Raw genomic sequence first — 20,098 nt, 5'->3', positions numbered from 1 at the left:
GAGGGAGGGCACATTCAGCCTATCATTGTAGCTTCTCTCCAGGGTCTCTCTGTACAGTAACAATGGAGGGTCCAGTGGGAGGATCTCCAGAGATACTGCAGTTCTGTCAGCACTTACTCACTTTTCCCGCAGTTCCAAACAGACAATGAAGTGTCACTTTAAAATAGCGCTAAGAGCAGCATCTCCTATCCTGCCCGCGTCTGCAGGAAGATTTGGTGAATTTGGTCCTGTTTGGTGAGCTCTGTCTTGGGGTCAATGGCCTGAGCGCCCACAGAAAGGTCTCTGAGTGCCACCTCCGGCACCCGTGCCATAGGTTCCCCACCACTGCTCTAGGGTCTAGTTCTCCTGGTTTCTCTTAAGTTTGACCGGTCTATAAGATGCCGAGGAGGAAGTCCAGGTCCCTCCACATCCAGAGCCAAACACCGATCCAGCACAAGTCCATTAGTCACAGGGGAGCGCAGCTGCTGCAGTCACTGTGTACATACATCACCGACCCCGAGTTACATCCTGTATTATACCCCAGAGCTGCACTCACTATTCTGCTGCTGGTGCAGTCACTGTGTACATACATGACATTACTTATCCTGTACTGATCCTGAGTTACATCCTGTATTATACTCCAGAGCTGCACTCACTATTCTGCTGCTGGGGCAGTCACTGTGTACATACATGACATTACTTATCCTGTACTGATCCTGAGTTACATCCTGTATTATACCCCAGAGCTGCACTCACTATTCTGCTGCTGGTGCAGTCACTGTGTACATACATGACATTACTTATCCTGTACTGATCCTGAGTTACATCCTGTATTATACCCCAGAGCTGCACTCACTATTCTGCTGCTGGTGCAGTCACTGTGTACATACATGACATTACTTATCCTGTACTGATCCTGAGTTACATCCTGTATTATACCCCAGAGCTGCACTCACTATTCTGCTGCTGGTGCAGTCACTGTGTACATACATGACATTACTTATCCTGTACTGATCCTGAGTTACATCCTGTATTATACCCCAGAGCTGCACTCACTATTCTGCTGCTGGTGCAGTCACTGTGTACATACATGACATTACTTATCCTGTACTGATCCTGAGTTACATCCTGTATTATACTCCAGAGCTGCACTCACTATTCTGCTGCTGGTGCAGTCACTGTGTACATACATGACATTACTTATCCTGTACTGATCCTGAGTTACATCCTGTATTATACTCCAGAGCTGCACTCACTATTCTGCTGCTGGTGCAGTCACTGTGTACATACATGACATTACTTATCCTGTACTGATCCTGAGTTACATCCAGGATTATACTCCAGAGCTGCACTCACTATTCTGCTGCTGGTGCAGTCACTGTGTACATACATGACATTACTTATCCTGTACTGATCCTGAGTTACATCCTGTATTATACCCCAGAGCTGCACTCACTATTCTGCTGCTCGTGCAGTCACTGTACATACATGACATTACTTATCCTGTACTGATCCTGAGTTACATCCTGTATTATACCCCAGAGCTGCACTCACTATTCTGCTGCTGGTGCAGTCACTGTACATACATGACATTACTTATCCTGTACTGATCCTGAGTTACATCCTGTATTATACCCCAGAGCTGCTCTCACTATTCTGCTGCTGGTGCAGTCACTGTGTACATACATGACATTACTTATCCTGTACTGATCCTGAGTTACATCCTGTATTATACCCCAGAGCTGCACTCACTATTCTGCTGCTGGTGCAGTCACTGTACATACATGACATTACTTATCCTGTACTGATCCTGAGTTACATCCTGTATTATACCCCAGAGCTGCACTCACTATTCTGCTGCTGGTGCAGTCACTGTGTACATACATGACATTACTTATCCTGTACTGATCCTGAGTTACATCCTGTATTATACCCCAGAGCTGCACTCACTATTCTGCTGCTGGTGCAGTCACTGTACATACATGACATTACTTATCCTGTACTGATCCTGAGTTACATCCTGTATTATACCCCAGAGCTGCACTCACTATTCTGCTGCTGGTGCAGTCACTGTGTACATACATGACATTACTTATCCTGTACTGATCCTGAGTTACATCCTGTATTATACCCCAGAGCTGCTCTCACTATTCTGCTGCTGGTGCAGTCACTGTGTACACACATGACATTACTTATCCTGTACTGATCCTGAGTTACATCCTGTATTATACTCCAGAGCTGCACTCACTATTCTGCTGCTGGTGCAGTCACTGTGTACATACATGACATTACTTATCCTGTACTGATCCTGAGTTACATCCTGTATTATACCCCAGAGCTGCACTCACTATTCTGCTGCTGGTGCAGTCACTGTACATACATGACATTACTTATCCTGTACTGATCCTGAGTTACATCCTGTATTATACCCCAGAGCTGCACTCACTATTCTGCTGCTGGTGCAGTCACTGTGTACATACATGACATTACTTATCCTGTACTGATCCTGAGTTACATCCTGTATTATACCCCAGAGCTGCACTCACTATTCTGCTGCTGGTGCAGTCACTGTGTACATACATGACATTACTTATCCTGTACTGATCCTGAGTTACATCCTGTATTATACTCCAGAGCTGCACTCACTATTCTGCTGCTGGTGCAGTCACTGTGTACATACATGACATTACTTATCCTGTACTGATCCTGAGTCACATCCTGTATTATACCCCAGAGCTGCACTCACTATTCTGCTGCTGGTGCAGTCACTGTGTACATACATGACATTACTTATCCTGTACTGATCCTGAGTTACATCCTGTATTATACCCCAGAGCCGCACTCACTATTCTGCTGCTGGTGCAGTCACTGTGTACATACATGACATTACTTATCCTGTACTGATCCTGAGTTATATCCTGTACTATACTCCAGAGCTGCACTCACTATTCTGCTGCTGGTGCAGTCACTGTGTACATACATGACATTACTTATCCTGTACTGATCCTGAGTTACATCCTGTATTATACCCCAGAGCCGCACTCACTATTCTGCTGCTGGTGCAGTCACTGTGTACATACATGACATTACTTATCCTGTACTGATCCTGAGTTACATCCTGTATTATACCCCAGAGCTGCACTCACTATTCTGCTGCTGGTGCAGTCACTGTGTACATACATGACATTACTTATCCTGTACTGATCCTGAGTTACATCCTGTATTATACCCCAGAGCTGCACTCACTATTCTGCTGCTGGTGCAGTCACTGTGTACATACATGACATTACTTATCCTGTACTGATCCTGAGTTACATCCTGTATTATACTCCAGAGCTGCACTCACTATTCTGCTGCTGGTGCAGTCACTGTGTACATACATGACATTACTTATCCTGTACTGATCCTGAGTTACATCCTGTATTATACTCCAGAGCTGCACTCACTATTCTGCTGCTGGTGCAGTCACTGTGTACATACATGACATTACTTATCCTGTACTGATCCTGAGTTACATCCTGTATTATACTCCAGAGCTGCTCTCACTATTCTGCTGCTGGTGCAGTCACTGTGTACATACATGACATTACTTATCCTGTACTGATCCTGAGTTACATCCTGTATTATACCCCAGAGCTGCACTCACTATTCTGCTGCTGGTGCAGTCACTGTGTACATACATGACATTACTTATCCTGTACTGATCCTGAGTTACATCCTGTATTATACCCCAGAGCTGCACTCACTATTCTGCTGCTGGTGCAGTCACTGTACATACATGACATTACTTATCCTGTACTGATCCTGAGTTACATCCTGTATTATACTCCAGAGCTGCACTCACTATTCTGCTGCTGGTGCAGTCACTGTGTACATACATGACATTACTTATCCTGTACTGATCCTGAGTTACATCCTGTATTATACTCCAGAGCTGCTCTCACTATTCTGCTGCTGGTGCAGTCACTGTGTACATACATGACATTACTTATCCTGTACTGATCCTGAGTTACATCCTGTATTATACCCCAGAGCTGCACTCACTATTCTGCTGCTGGTGCAGTCACTGTGCACATACATGACATTACTTATCCTGTACTGATCCTGAGTTACATCCTGTATTATACCCCAGAGCTGCACTCACTATTCTGCTGCTGGTGCAGTTACTGTGTACATACATGACATTACTTATCCTGTACTGATCCTGAGTTACATCCTGTATTATACCCCAGAGCTGCACTCACTATTCTGCTGCTGGTGCAGTCACTGTGTACATACATGAATGTATACATAAGTTCAGGCACGTCTTCCTTTGTCTCCCTGGTGATCTCTATGGTTACCAGACTCCCCTTTTGGGGTCGCCCCGGTGCTCGTCCTCCTCCTCCAGACGTGACTGCACATGTTGGTGACTGGGATGTGAATCATGTTATATATATATGTCCTGCACATCTGCATAAATAAACATGACTGAGGTTGTGTGGGGGCATAGGGGGCGCCCTGCACCTCCAGAGGAGACCACCGGCTGCCTGCGCCGGCCCACAATGCTCCACTCTACTGCGTTACAGGCTATAGAAATTCTGTAAAGAGAGGGTATAGGAAAATCGTGGACTCCAGTCACACTGTAATTTTGTTGCAAGAAAAATCTTTATTGATACAAACTTTAACATGACTTTTACGTCAAACAATTGCCCTTCATCAGACTCTGTGGATACAGTGTAAACGTGAATTAGGAAAGAAACATGGACATCAATATAATATTTACACAAATACTGGAGTTCAAAGGCATAGTGTAGCTGATGGAGCATAGAGGTGTGATGGCACATCTCTCCAGGGACAATACATAACACAGGCTGCAGAGAGCACAGAGCACAGCAGTGTGAGGTCTGATTACACATCTCTCCAGGGATAATACATAACACTGGCTGCAGAGAGCACAGAGCACAGCAGTGTGAGGTCTGATTACACATCTCTCCAGGGACAATATATAACACTGGCTGCAGAGAGCACAGAGCACAGCAGTGTGAGGTCTGATTACACATCTCTCCAGGGACAATACATAACACTGGCTGCAGAGAGCACAGAGCACAGCAGTGTGAGGTCTGATTACACATCTCTCCAGGGACAATACATAACACAGGCTGCAGAGAGCACAGAGCACAGCAGTGTGAGGTCTGATTACACATCTCTCCAGGGATAATACATAACACTGGCTGCAGAGAGCACAGAGCACAGCAGTGTGAGGTCTGATTACACATCTCTCCAGGGACAATACATAACACTGGCTGCAGAGATCACAGAGCACAGCAGTGTGAGGTCTGATTACACATCTCTCCAGGGACAGTACATAACACTGGCTGCAGAGAGCACAGAGCACAGCAGTGTGAGGTCTGATTACACATCTCTCCAGGGACAATACATAACACTGGCTGCAGAGAGCACAGAGCACAGCAGTGTGAGGTCTGATTACACATCTCTCCAGGGACAGTACATAACACTGGCTGCAGAGAGCACAGCAGTGTGAGGTCTGATTACACATCTCTCCAGGGACAATACATAACACTGGCTGCAGAGAGCACAGAGCACAGCAGTGTGAGGTCTGATTACACATCTCTCCAGGGACAATACATAACACTGGCTGCAGAGAGCACAGAGCACAGCAGTGTGAGGTCTGATTACACATCTCTCCAGGGACAATACATAACACTGGCTGCAGAGAGCACAGAGCACAGCAGTGTGAGGTCTGATTACACATCTCTCCAGGGACAATACATAACACTGGCTGCAGAGAGCACAGAGCACAGCAGTGTGAGGTCTGATTACACATCTCTCCAGGGACAGTACATAACACTGGCTGCAGAGAGCACAGAGCACAGCAGTGTGAGGTCTGATTACACATCTCTCCAGGGACAGTACATAACACTGGCTGCAGAGAGCACAGAGCACAGCAGTGTGAGGTCTGATTACACATCTCTCCAGAGACAATACATAACGCTGGCTGCAGACAGAGCACAGAGCACAGCAGTGTGAGGTCTGATTACACATCTCTCCAGGGACTATACATAACACTGGCTGCAGAGAGCACAGAGCACAGCAGTGTGAGGACTGATTACACATCTCTCCAGGGACAATACATAACACTGGCTGCAGAGAGCACAGAGCACAGCAGTGTGAGGTCTGATTACACATCTCTCCAGGGACTATACATAACACTGGCTGCAGAGAGCACAGAGCACAGCAGTGTGAGGACTGATTACACATCTCTCCAGGGACAATACATAATACTGGCTGCAGAGAGCACAGAGCACAGCAGTGTGAGGTCTGATTACACATCTCTCCAGGGACAGTACATAACACTGGCTGCAGAGAGCACAGAGCACAGCAGTGTGAAGTCTGATTACACATCTCTCCAGGGACAATACATAACACTGGCTGCAGAGAGCACAGAGCACAGCAGTGTGAGGTCTGATTACACATCTCTCCAGGGACAATACATAACACTGGCTGCAGAGAGCACAGTACACAGCAGTGTGAGGTCTGATTACACATCTCTCCAGGTACAGTACATAACACTGGCTGCAGAGAGCACAGAGCACAGCAGTGTGAGGTCTGATTACACATCTCTCCAGGGACAATACATAACACTGGCTGCAGAGAGCACAGAGCACAGCAGTGTGAAGTCTGATTACACATCTCTCCAGGGACAATACATAACACTGGCTGCAGAGAGCACAGAGCACAGCAGTGTGAAGTCTGATTACACATCTCTCCAGGGACAATACATAACACTGGCTGCAGAGAGCACAGAGCGGTGTTGCACAGCGCCATGCATTGCACAGTGGCAGGGCTTGGGACTGCAGCGGTTTTGTGCTGATTCTGTTCCTTGTGCTCCGTGTTACATGAGATGGATGCTGGGAGTTGTAGGTGACTGGTGGTTCTGCCATGTGTCCAGTATAAGGCTCGGACCCCCGCTGGCGCTGGCCCTTGTATAGCTCAGGCAGACGCGGCACAGCTGGCCGGCTCCTCCATTCCTCTGGTCCGTGCGCCGGTGCCAGATTCCAGATGGGGGAATGAGTCACGCAGGAATCTTACGAGACTCCGCTGCAGACTTCTCGCTGCAGACTTCTCGCTGCTTCCACTTTATTTTTTTAAACTCGCGTCTGTTTTCACTTCTCTCTCTAAAAACAAGGCGAATCTCCCAAGGAAAACCCGTACGAGGATGTGGACCTGAAGGGGCGACACTTGGCCCGCAAATCCCAGCTGTCACCTGACAAACAGCCGTCCAACAGGATGCTGAGGACCCCTGAGCGGAAGTACACCACGCCCACCCAGGTAGGTGGCCCCCACATCACAGCACTAAGAGCTGCCCACAGCTGAGGGTTTGCTGCAGATAGAGAAGCCTGGACCCCGTTCACATACATGTTACCTGCACTGATACATTGTAACAAACAGGGCAGGAGGGCGGCCTGTGCTGCTGTCAGGTCACCACTCACTGACTGCAAGCAGAGAAAATATCTGTACCCACATACTGACCATACATGTACTGCACCATCCTGCTCTGTATGAACATGATACATCTATCTATACCCTGATCATACATGTACTGCACCATCCTGCTCTGTATGAACATGATACATGTATCTATACCCTGATCATACATGTACTGTACCATCCTGCTCTGTATGAACATGATACATGTATCTATACCCTGATCATACATGTACTGCACCATCCTGCTCTGTATGAACATGATACATGTATCTATACCCTGATCATACATGTACTGCACCATCCTGCTCTGTATGAACATGATACATGTATCTATACCCTGATCATACATGTACTGTACCATCCTGCTCTGTATGAACATGATACATGTATCTATACCCTGATCATACATGTACTGCACCATCCTGCTCTGTATGAACATGATACATGTATCTATACCCTGATCATACATGTACTGTACCATCCTGCTCTGTATGAACATGATACATGTATCTATACCCTGATCATACATGTACTGTACCATCCTGCTCTGTATGAACATGATACATGTATCTATACCCTGCACATACATGTACTGCACCATCCTGCTCTGTATGAACATGATACATGTATCTATACCCTGATCATACATGTACTGCACCATCCTGCTCTGTATGAACATGATACATGTATCTATGCACTGATCATACATGTACTGCACCATCCTGCTCTGTATGAACATGATACATGTATCTATACCCTGCACATACATGTAACTGCACCATCCTGCTCTGTATGAACATGATACATGTATCTATACCCTGATCATACATGTACTGCACCATCCTGCTCTGTATGGACATGATACATGTATCTATACCCTGATCATACATGCACTGCACCATCCTGCTCTGTATGGACATGATACATGTATCTATACCCTGATCATACATGTACTGCACCATCCTGCTCTGTATGGACATGATACATGTATCTATACCCTGATCATACATGTACTGCACCATCCTGCTCTGTATGAACATGATACATGTATCTATACCCTGATCATACATGTACTCCACCATCCTGCTCTGTATGAACATGATACATGTATCTATACCCTGATCATACATGTACTGCACCATCCTGTTCTGTATGAACATGATACATGTATCTATACCCTGATCATACATGTACTGCACCATCCTGCTCTGTATGAACATGATACATGTATCTATACCCTGATCATACATGTACTGCACCATCCTGCTCTGTATGAACATGATACATGTATCTATACCCTGATCATACATGTACTGCACCATCCTGCTCTGTATGAACATGATACATGTATCTATACCCTGATCATACATGTACTGCACCATCCTGCTGTGTATGAACATGATACATGTATCTATACCCTGCACATACATGTACTGCACCATCCTGCTCTGTATGAACATGATACATGTATCTATACCCTGATCATACATGTACTGCACCATCCTGCTCTGTATGAACATGATACATGTATCTATGCACTGATCATACATGTACTGCACCATCCTGCTCTGTATGGACGTGATACATGTATCTATACCCTGATCATACATGTACTGCACCATCCTGCCCTGTATGAACATGATACATGTATGTATACCCTGATCATGCATGTACTGTACCATCCTGCTCTGTATGAACATGATACTTGTATCTATACCCTGATCATACATGTACTGCACCATCCTGCCCTGTATGAACATGATACATGTGTCTATACACTGATCATACATGTACTGCACCATCCTGCTCTGTATGGACATGATACATGTATCTATACCCTGATCATACATGTACTGCACCATCCTGCTCTGTATGAACATGATACATGTATCTATGCACTGATCATACATGTACTGCACCATCCTGCTCTGTATGAACATGATACATGTATCTATACCCTGATCATACATGTAACTGCACCATCCTGCTCTGTATGAACATGATACATGTATCTATACCCTGATCATACATGTACTGCACCATCCTGCACATACATGTATCTTCTTCCACCTTGCAGATGACGCCTAAGTCTGGAGGTCATTCCCTGCGGGTGGGGAATTCCTCGGAGAGGAAGGGTCACCGCACATCTCGCCTGCCCAAGCGGCACAGCCACGATGACATGCTGCTCCTGGCCCAGCTCACCATCCCGTCCTCACCTTCCAGCCTGAATGAGGACAGCCTCAGCACCACCAGCAGCCTCCTGACCTCACGCAGGGCCCGCCGCATCCCCAAGGTTGTAGTGCAGGACATAGGGGCAGCCTCTGGGTTGTTACAGAGCAGCAAGTGATGTGTCTTTTTCTCTTCTGCAGCTGGTGCAGAGGATCAACTCCATTTACAGTGCAAAACGCGGCAAGAAAAGGTTAAAAAAGCTTTCCATGTCTAATGTGGAGACGGCGTCGCTGCGAGGTAGCGCATCATGTGACCTGATCATGTGACCTGCTCTCTGTAATCCTCCTATAGGGGCTGGTTATATCAGGGGTGTCCTGTGTGACCATCAATATCAATTTTCTTCCATTTGCAGATGACAACAGCGAGAGTGAGAGCGACTCAGACGACCGCTTCAAAGGTGAGCGCTGCATGGGAGGGCGTAATACTGGGAGCAGAGCTGCAGTGTAAAGTACAGACCCAGCTACTGATAGATATAAGCCACAGCGTGATCCCTACTGCATCATACCTCACCCTTACTCTTCCCGTCTCAGCTCACACTCAGCGCCTCGTCCTCATCCAGTCCCTGCTGAACAGAGCGCCCAGTTACCGCACCCTGGAGCTGGAGCTCATCGAATGGCAGGAACGAGAGCTTTTCGAGTATTTTGTTGTAGTTTCTATGAAGAAGAAACCTTCAAAAAACACCTACATCCCTGAGGTCACGTATCAGTTTCCAAAGGTATGTATATAACATACAGCAATACTGCCCCCTGTATACAAGAATATAACGACTATAATACTGCCCCTATGTACAAGAATATAACTACTATAATACTGCCCCCTATGTACAGGAATATAACTACTATAATACTGCCCCCTATGTACAGGGATATAACTATTATAATACTGCCCCCTATGTACAGGAATATAACTACTATAATACTGCCCCTATGTACAGGAATATAACTACTATAATACTGCTCCCTATGTACAGGAATATAACTACTATAATACTGCCCCCTATGTACAGGAATATAACTACTATAATACTGCCCCCTATGTACAGGAATATAACTACTATAATACCGCCCCCTATGTACAAGAATATAACTACTATAATACTGCCCCCTATGTACAGGGATATAACTACTATAATACTGCCCCCTATGTACAAGAATATAACTACTATAATACTGCCCCCTATGTACAAGAATATAACTACTATAATACCGCCCCCTATGTACAGGAATATAACTACTATAATACTGCCCCCTATGTACAGGAATATAACTACTATAATACTGCCCCCTATGTACAGGAATATAACTACTATAATACTGCCCCATATGTACAGGAATATAACTACTATAATACTGCCCCCTATGTACAAGAATATAACTACTATAATACTGCCCCCTATGTACAGGAATATAACTACTATAATACTGCCCCCTATGTACAGGAATATAACTACTATAATACTGCCCCCTATGTACAGGAATATAACTACTATAATACTGCCCCCTATGTACAGGAATATAACTACTATAATACTGCCCCCTATGTACAGGAATATAACTACTATAATACTACCCCCTATGTACAGGAATATAACTACTATAATACTGCCCCCTATGTACAGGAATATAACTACTATAATACTACCCCCTATGTACAGGAATATAACTACTATAATACTGCCCCCTATGTACAGGAATATAACTACTATAATACTGCCCCCTATGTACAGGAATATAACTACTTTAATACTGCCCCCTATGTACAGGAATATAACTACTATAATACTGCCCCATATGTACAGGAATATAACTACTATAATACTGCCCCCTATGTACAAGAATATAACTACTATAATACTGCCCCCTATGTACAAGAATATAACTACTATAATACTGCCCCCTATGTACAGGAATATAACTACTATAATACTGCCCCCCATGTACAGGAATATAACTACTATAATACTGCCCCCCATGTACAGGAATATAACTACTATAATACTGCCCCCTATGTACAGGAATATAACTACTATAATACTGCCTCCTATGTACAGGAATATAACTACTATAATACTGCCCCCTATGTACGGGAATATAACTACTATAATACTGCCCCCTATGTACAAGAATACAACTACTATAATACTGCCCCTATGTACAAGAATATAACTACTATAATACTGCCCCTATGTACAGGAATATAACTACTATAATACTGCCCCCTATGTACAGGAATATAACTACTATAATAATGCCCCCTATGTACAAGAATATAACTACTATAATACTGCCCCCTATGTACGGGAATATAACTACTATAATACTGCCCCCTATGTACAAGAATATAACTACTATAATACTGCCCCCTATGTACAGGAATATAACTACTATAATACTGCCCCCTATGTACAGGAATATAACTACTATAATACTGCCCCCTATGTACAAGAATATAACTACTATAATACCGCCCCCTATGTACAAGAATATAACTACTATAATACCGCCCCCTATGTACAGGAATATAACTACTATAATACTGCCCCCTATGTACAGGAATATAACTACTATAATACTGCCCCCTATGTACAGGAATATAACTACTATAATACTGCCCCCTATGTACAAGACTATAACTACTATAATACTGCTTCCTATGTACAGGAATATAACTACTATAATACTGCCCCCTATGTACAGGAATATAACTACTATAATACTGCCCCCTATGTACAGGAATATAACTACTATAATACTGCCCCCTATGTACAGGAATATAACTACTATAATACTGCCCCCTATGTACAGGGATATAACTACTATAATACTGCCCCCTATGTACAGGAATATAACTACTATAATACTGCCCCCTATGTACAGGAATATAACTACTATAATACTGCCCCCTATGTACAAGAATATAACTACTATAATACTGCCCCCTATGTACAAGAATATAACTACTATAATACTGCCCCCTATGTACAGGAATATAACTACTATAATACTGCCCCCTATGTACAGGAATATAACTGCTATAATACTGCCCCCTATGTACAAGAATATAACTACTATAATACTGCCCCCTATGTACAGGAATATAACTACTATAATACCGCCCCCTATGTACAGGGATATAACTACTATAATACTGCCCCCTATGTACAGGAATATAACTACTATAATACTGCCCCCTATGTACAAGAATATAACTACTATAATACTGCCCCCTATGTACAGGAATATAACTACTATAATACTGCCCCCTATGTACAGGAATATAACTACTATAATACTGCCCCTTATGTACAGGAATCTAACTACTATAATACCGCCCCCTATGTACAGGAATATAACTACTATAATACTGCCCCCTATGTACAGGAATATAACTACTATAATACTGCCCCCTATGTACAAGAATACAACTACTATAATACTGCCCCTATGTACAAGAATATAACTACTATAATACTGCCCCCTATGTACAGGAATATAACTACTATAATACTGCCCCTATGTACAGGAATATAACTACTATAATACTGCCCCCTATGTACAGGAATATAACTACTATAATACTGCCCCCTATGTACAAGAATATAACTACTATAATACTGCCCCCTATGTACAAGAATACAACTACTATAATACTGCCCCTATGTACAAGAATATAACTACTATAATACTGCCCCCTATGTACAGGAATATAACTACTATAATACTGCCCCCTATGTACAGGAATATAACTACTATAATAATGCCCCCTATGTACAAGAATACAACTACTATAATACTGCCCCTATGTACAAGAATATAACTACTATAATACTGCCCCTATGTACAGGAATATAACTACTATAATACTGCCCCCTATGTACAGGAATATAACTACTATAATACTGCCCCCTATGTACAGGATTATAACTACTATAATACTGCCCCCTATGTACAGGAATATAACTACTATAATACTGCCCCCTATGTACAGGAATATAACTACTATAATACTGCCCCCTATGTACAGGAATATAACTACTATAATACTGCCCCCTATGTACAGGAATATAACTACTATAATACTGCCCCCTATGTACAGGAATATAACTACTATAATACTGCCCCCTATGTACAGGAATATAACTACTATAATACTGCCCCCTATGTACAAGAATATAACTACTATAATACTGTCTCCTATGTACAGGAATATAACTACTATAATAATGCCCCCTATGTACAAGAATATAACTACTATAATACTGCCCCCTATGTACGGGAATATAACTACTATAATACTGCCCCCTATGTACAAGAATATAACTACTATAATACTGCCCCCTATGTACAGGAATATAACTACTATAATACTGCCCCCTATGTACAGGAATATAACTACTATAATACTGCCCCCTATGTACAAGAATACAACTACTATAATACTGCCCCTATGTACAAGAATATAACTACTATAATACTGCCCCTATGTACAGGAATATAACTACTATAATACTGCCCCCTATGTACAGGAATATAACTACTATAATAATGCCCCCTATGTACAAGAATATAACTACTATAATACTGCCCCCTATGTACGGGAATATAACTACTATAATACTGCCCCCTATGTACAAGAATATAACTACTATAATACTGCCCCTATGTACAGGAATATAACTACTATAATACTCCCCCCCTATGTACAGGAATATAACTACTATAATACTGCCCCCTATGTACAAGAATATAACTACTATAATACTCCCCCCCCTATGTACAGGAATATAACTACTATAATACTGCTCCCTATGTACAGGAATATAACAACTATAATACTGCCCCCTATGTACAGGGATATAACTACTATAATACTGCCCCCTATGTACAGGAATATAACTACTATAATACTGCCCCCTATGTACAGGGATATAACTACTATAATACTGCCCCCTATGTACAGGGATATAACTACTATAATACTGCCCCCTATGTACAGGAATATAACTACTATAATACTGCCCCCTATGTACAGGGATATAACTACTATAATACTGCCCCCTATGTACAGGAATATAACTACTATAATACTGCCCCCTATGTACAGGGATATAACTACTATAATACTGCCCCCTATGTACAGGAATATAACTACTATAATACTGCCCCCTATGTACAAGAATATAACTACTATAATACTGCCCCCTATGTACAGGGATATAACTACTATAATACTGCCCCCTATGTACAGGGATATAACTACTATAATACTGCCCCCTATGTACAGGGATATAACTGCTATAATACTGCCCCCTATGTACAAGAATATAACTACTATAATACTGCCCCCTATGTACAGGAATATAACTACTATAATACTGCCCCCTATGTACAGGGATATAACTACTATAATACTGCCCCCTATGTACAGGAATATAACTACTATAATACTGCCCCCTATGTACAGGGATATAACTGCTATAATACTGCCCCCTATGTACAAGAATATAACTACTATAATACTGCCCCCTATGTACAGGAATATAACTACTATAATACTGCCCCCTATGTACAGGAATATAACTACTATAATACTGCCCCCTATGTACAAGAATATAACTACTATAATACTGCCCCCTATGTACAGGAATATAACTACTATAATACTGCCCCCTATGTACAGGAATATAACTACTATAATACTGCCCCCTATGTACAAGAATATAACTACTATAATAATGCCCCCTATGTACAAGAATATAACTACTATAATACTGCCCCCTATGTACAGGAATATAACTACTATAATACTGCCCCCTATGTACAGGAATATAACTACTATAATACTGCCCCCTATGTACAAGAATATAACTACTATAATACTGTCTCCTATGTACAGGGATATAACTACTATAATACTGCCCCCTATGTACAGGAATATAACTACTATAATACTGCCCCCTATGTACAGGGATATAACTACTATAATACTGCCCCCTGTGTATGATATGATCTCGGTGTTGCCCCTGTAGTTGGAGCGTCCCACTAAGCAGATGCGTGAAGCGGAGGAGAGGCTGAAGGCGATCCCTCAGTTCTGTTTTCCTGATGCTCGGGACTGGGTGCCGGTGTCGGAGTACAGCAGGTAGGTGGCGGTTGTGTCCATCCTCCTTGGGGTTGGTCCTGGAGGATATTTTGGGGGTCTCTAGCCGGGCTCTGACCCCTCTCTGACCTCTGCACTTCCTCTCCTCTTGCAGTGAGACGTTCTCCTTCATGCTGACGGGTGAAGATGGCAGTAGGAGGTTTGGCTACTGCCGGCGGCTGCTGGTAAGTACCTTACTAGCACTTACCCCTTCCTGCCCCCTCTCTTGGATGGGTGGTCCTGGCCTAGGTCTTCTTACACAGCTGAGGGTTTGTCCCCCCTGCATTGTGTGATCAGGACATCACAGTCGCTGTTACCCCAGCAGCCATTGTTCTCCGCCCCCCGGTCTCTCGCCGTCTCTTCCCGCACATGACGCTGTTACCCCAGCAGCCATTGTTCTCCGCCCTCCGGTCTCTCGCCGTCTCTTCCCGCACATGACGCTGTTACCCCCAGCAGCCATTGTTCTCCGCCCCCTCCGGTCTCTCGCCGTCTCTTCCCGCACATGACGCTGTTACCCCAGCAGCCATTGTTCTCCGCCCCCCGGTCTCTCGCCGTCTCTTCCCGCACATGACGCTGTTACCCCAGCAGCCATTGTTCTCCGCCCCCTCCGGTCTCTCGCCGTCTCTTCCCGCACATAACGCTGTTACCCCCAGCAGCCATTGTTCTCCGCCCCCCGGTCTCTCGCCGTCTCTTCCCGCACATGACGCTGTTACCCCCAGCAGCCATTGTTCTCCGCCCTCCGGTCTCTCGCCGTCTCTTCCCGCACATGACGCTGTTACCCCAGCAGCCATTGTTCTCCGCCCCCTCCGGTCTCTCGCCGTCTCTTCCCGCACATGACGCTGTTACCCCCAGCAGCCATTGTTCTCCGCCCCCTCCGGTCTCTCGCCGTCTCTTCCCGCACATGACGCTGTTACCCCCAGCAGCCATTGTTCTCCGCCCCCCGGTCTCTCGCCGGCTCTTCCCGCACAGACGCTGTTACCCCAGCAGCCATTGTTCTCCGCCCCCCGGTCTCTCGCCGTCTCTTCCCGCACATGACGCTGTTACCCCCAGCAGCCATTGTTCTCCGCCCCCCGGTCTCTCGCCGTCTCTTCCCGCACATGACGCTGTTACCCCAGCAGCCATTGTTCTCCGCCCCCCGGTCTCTCGCCGTCTCTTCCCGCACATGACGCTGTTACCCCCAGCAGCCATTGTTCTCCGCCCCCCGGTCTCTCGCCGTCTCTTCCCGCACATGACGCTGTTACCCCAGCAGCCATTGTTCTCCGCCCCCTCCGGTCTCTCGCCGTCTCTTCCCGCACAGACGCTGTTACCCCCAGCAGCCATTGTTCTCCGCCCCCCGGTCTCTCGCCGTCTCTTCCCGCACAGACGCTGTTACCCCCAGCAGCCACTGTTCTCCGCCCCCCGGTCTCTCGCCGTCTCTTCCCGCACATGACGCTGTTACCCCCAGCAGCCATTGTTCTCCGCCCTCCGGTCTCTCGCCGGCTCTTCCCGCACATGACGCTGTTACCCCCAGCAGCCATTGTTCTCCGCCCCCCGGTCTCTCGCCGTCTCTTCCCGCACATGACGCTGTTACCCCAGCAGCCATTGTTCTCCGCCCCCCGGTCTCTCGCCGTCTCTTCCCGCACATGACGCTGTTACCCCAGCAGCCATTGTTCTCCGACCCCCGGTCTCTCGCCGTCTCTTCCCGCACATGACGCTGTTACCCCAGCAGCCATTGTTCTCCGCCCCCCGGTCTCTCGCCGTCTCTTCCCGCACATGACGCTGTTACCCCAGCAGCCATTGTTCTCCGACCCCCCCCGGTCTCTCGCCGTCTCTTCCCGCACATGACGCTGTTACCCCCAGCAGCCATTGTTCTCCGCCCCCCGGTCTCTCGCCGTCTCTTCCCGCACATGACGCTGTTACCCCCAGCAGCCATTGTTCTCCGCCCCCTCCGGTCTCTCGCCGTCTCTTCCCGCACATGACGCTGTTACCCCCAGCAGCCATTGTTCTCCGCCCCCCGGTCTCTCGCCGTCTCTTCCCGCACAGACGCTGTTACCCCCAGCAGCCATTGTTCTCCGCCCCCCGGTCTCTCGCCGTCTCTTCCCGCACATGACGCTGTTACCCCAGCAGCCATTGTTCTCCGCCCCCCGGTCTCTCGCCGTCTCTTCCCGCACATGACGCTGTTACCCCCAGCAGCCATTGTTCTCCGCCCCCCGGTCTCTCGCCGTCTCTTCCCGCACATGACGCTGTTACCCCCAGCAGCCATTGTTCTCCGCCCCCCGGTCTCTCGCCGTCTCTTCCCGCACATGACGCTGTTACCCCCAGCAGCCATTGTTCTCCGCCCCCCGGTCTCTCGCCGTCTCTTCCCGCACATGACGCTGTTACCCCAGCAGCCATTGTTCTCCGCCCCCTCCGGTCTCTCGCCGTCTCTTCCCGCACAGACGCTGTTACCCCAGCAGCCACTGTTCTCCGCCCCCCGGTCTCTCGCCGTCTCTTCCCGCACATGACGCTGTTACCCCCAGCAGCCATTGTTCTCCGCCCCCCGGTCTCTCGCCGTCTCTTCCCGCACATGACGCTGTTACCCCCAGCAGCCATTGTTCTCCGCCCCCCGGTCTCTCGCCGTCTCTTCCCGCACATGACGCTGTTACCCCAGCAGCCACTGTTCTCCGCCCCCCGGTCTCTCGCCGTCTCTTCCCGCACATGACGCTGTTACCCCAGCAGCCATTGTTCTCCGCCCCCCGGTCTCTCGCCGTCTCTTCCCGCACATGACGCTGTTACCCCAGCAGCCATTGTTCTCCGCCCCCCGGTCTCTCGCCGTCTCTTCCCGCACATGACGCTGTTACCCCAGCAGCCATTGTTCTCCGCCCCCCGGTCTCTCGCCGTCTCTTCCCGCACATGACGCTGTTACCCCAGCAGCCATTGTTCTCCGCCCCCCGGTCTCTCGCCGTCTCTTCCCGCACATGACGCTGTTACCCCAGCAGCCATTGTTCTCCGCCCCCCGGTCTCTCGCCGTCTCTTCCCGCACATGACGCTGTTACCCCAGCAGCCATTGTTCTCCGCCCCCCGGTCTCTCGCCGGCTCTTCCCGCACATGACGCTGTCTGGACAGAATTTCTCGGCAGATTTTATAATATTTGTGTTTGTGTCTCTTGGAAATAAATGTTCTGGTTATGATGAAGGATCAGCTGTGACTTCTGAGCCAAATCCCTCATCTCCGTCCAATCAGATATTGTTCTGGGGATGAGACAATCCCTCCGGCCATAATCTGGAGCACTTGTCTTATGTTCAGGGGGTGCAGGCGGGGGAGGGGCCGGTCCTGGTGCTCTCCCTGCAGCCCTCACATGTGTCTGGTGTGTTACATGAGACCCTCCCCGACCAGTCATCTGCTAACACTAGGGGGCGATAACAAGGAGCCACAAGGGGTAGGCGAGGGCAGTGCCACAGCATGGAGCCGGGCGGCAGGCGAGGAAAGTGCCACAACAAGGAGCCGCAAAGAGCAGACGAGGGCAGTGCCACAACAAGGAGCCGCAAAGAGCAGACGAGGGCAGTGCCACAACAAGGATCTGCGAGGGCAGTGCCACAATAGGGAGCCGCAAAGAGCAGACGAGGGCAGTGCCACAATAGGGAGCTGCGAGGGCAGTGCCACAATAAGGAGCCACGAGTTGCAACCGAGGGCAGGGCCACAATAAGGAGCCGCGAGGGCAGTGCCACAACAAGGAGCCGCTAGGAGCAGGCGAGGGCAGTGCCACAAGGAGCCACGAGTTGCAGCCGGGGGCAGTGCCACAATAGGGAACCGCGAGGGCAGTGCCGCAACAAGGAGCCGCTAGGAGCAGGCGAGGGCAGTGCCGCAACAAGGAGCCGCTAGGAGCAGGCGAGGGCAGTGCCACAACAAGGAGCCGCTAGCAGCAGGCGAGGGCAGTGCCACAACAAGGAGCCGCTAGGAGCAGGCGAGGGCAGTGCCACAACAAGGAGCCGCTAGGAGCAGGCGAGGGCAGTGCCACAACAAGGAGCCGCAAGGAGCAGGCGAGGGCAGTGCCACAACAAGGAGCCGCAAGTAGCAGGCGAGGGCAGTGCCACAACAAGGAGCCGCTAGCAGCAGGCGAGGGCAGTGCCACAACAAGGAGCCGCTAGCAGCAGGCGAGGGCAGTGCCACAACAAGGAGCCGCTAGGAGCAGGCGAGGGCAGTGCCACAACAAGGAGCCGCAAGTAGCAGGCGAGGGCAGTGCCACAACAAGGAGCCGCAAGGAGCAGGCGAGGGCAGTGCCACAACAAGGAGCCGCTAGGAGCAGGCG

The 20,098-nt window shown here is 47.2% G+C and overlaps 1 protein-coding gene across 3 annotated transcripts in view; it reads left to right on the top strand.

Moving 5' to 3' along the window:
• DENND2B (DENN domain containing 2B) overlaps nt 1–20,098 on the top strand; it is a 160,565-nt gene that overhangs the window by 104,063 nt on the left and 36,404 nt on the right. For 2 of the 3 annotated variants that reach the window (XM_072131758.1, XM_072131757.1), the window contains exons 5-11: nt 7,166–7,308; nt 9,545–9,760; nt 9,837–9,933; nt 10,049–10,093; nt 10,227–10,411; nt 15,725–15,834; nt 15,947–16,016. In XM_072131758.1, coding sequence (XP_071987859.1) covers nt 7,166–7,308; nt 9,545–9,760; nt 9,837–9,933; nt 10,049–10,093; nt 10,227–10,411; nt 15,725–15,834; nt 15,947–16,016 — 866 coding nt within the window. The remainder of the gene's footprint in view (nt 1–7,165; nt 7,309–9,544; nt 9,761–9,836; nt 9,934–10,048; nt 10,094–10,226; nt 10,412–15,724; nt 15,835–15,946; nt 16,017–20,098) is intronic. The other variant, XM_072131759.1, reaches the window with a different exon arrangement.

The sequence above is a fragment of the Engystomops pustulosus genome, unplaced genomic scaffold (genome assembly GCF_040894005.1).
Source record: "Engystomops pustulosus unplaced genomic scaffold, aEngPut4.maternal MAT_SCAFFOLD_135, whole genome shotgun sequence".
In the NCBI taxonomy this organism is placed as follows: Eukaryota; Metazoa; Chordata; class Amphibia; order Anura; family Leptodactylidae; genus Engystomops; species Engystomops pustulosus.
This window is presented reverse-complemented; position numbering and strand designations above follow the sequence as displayed.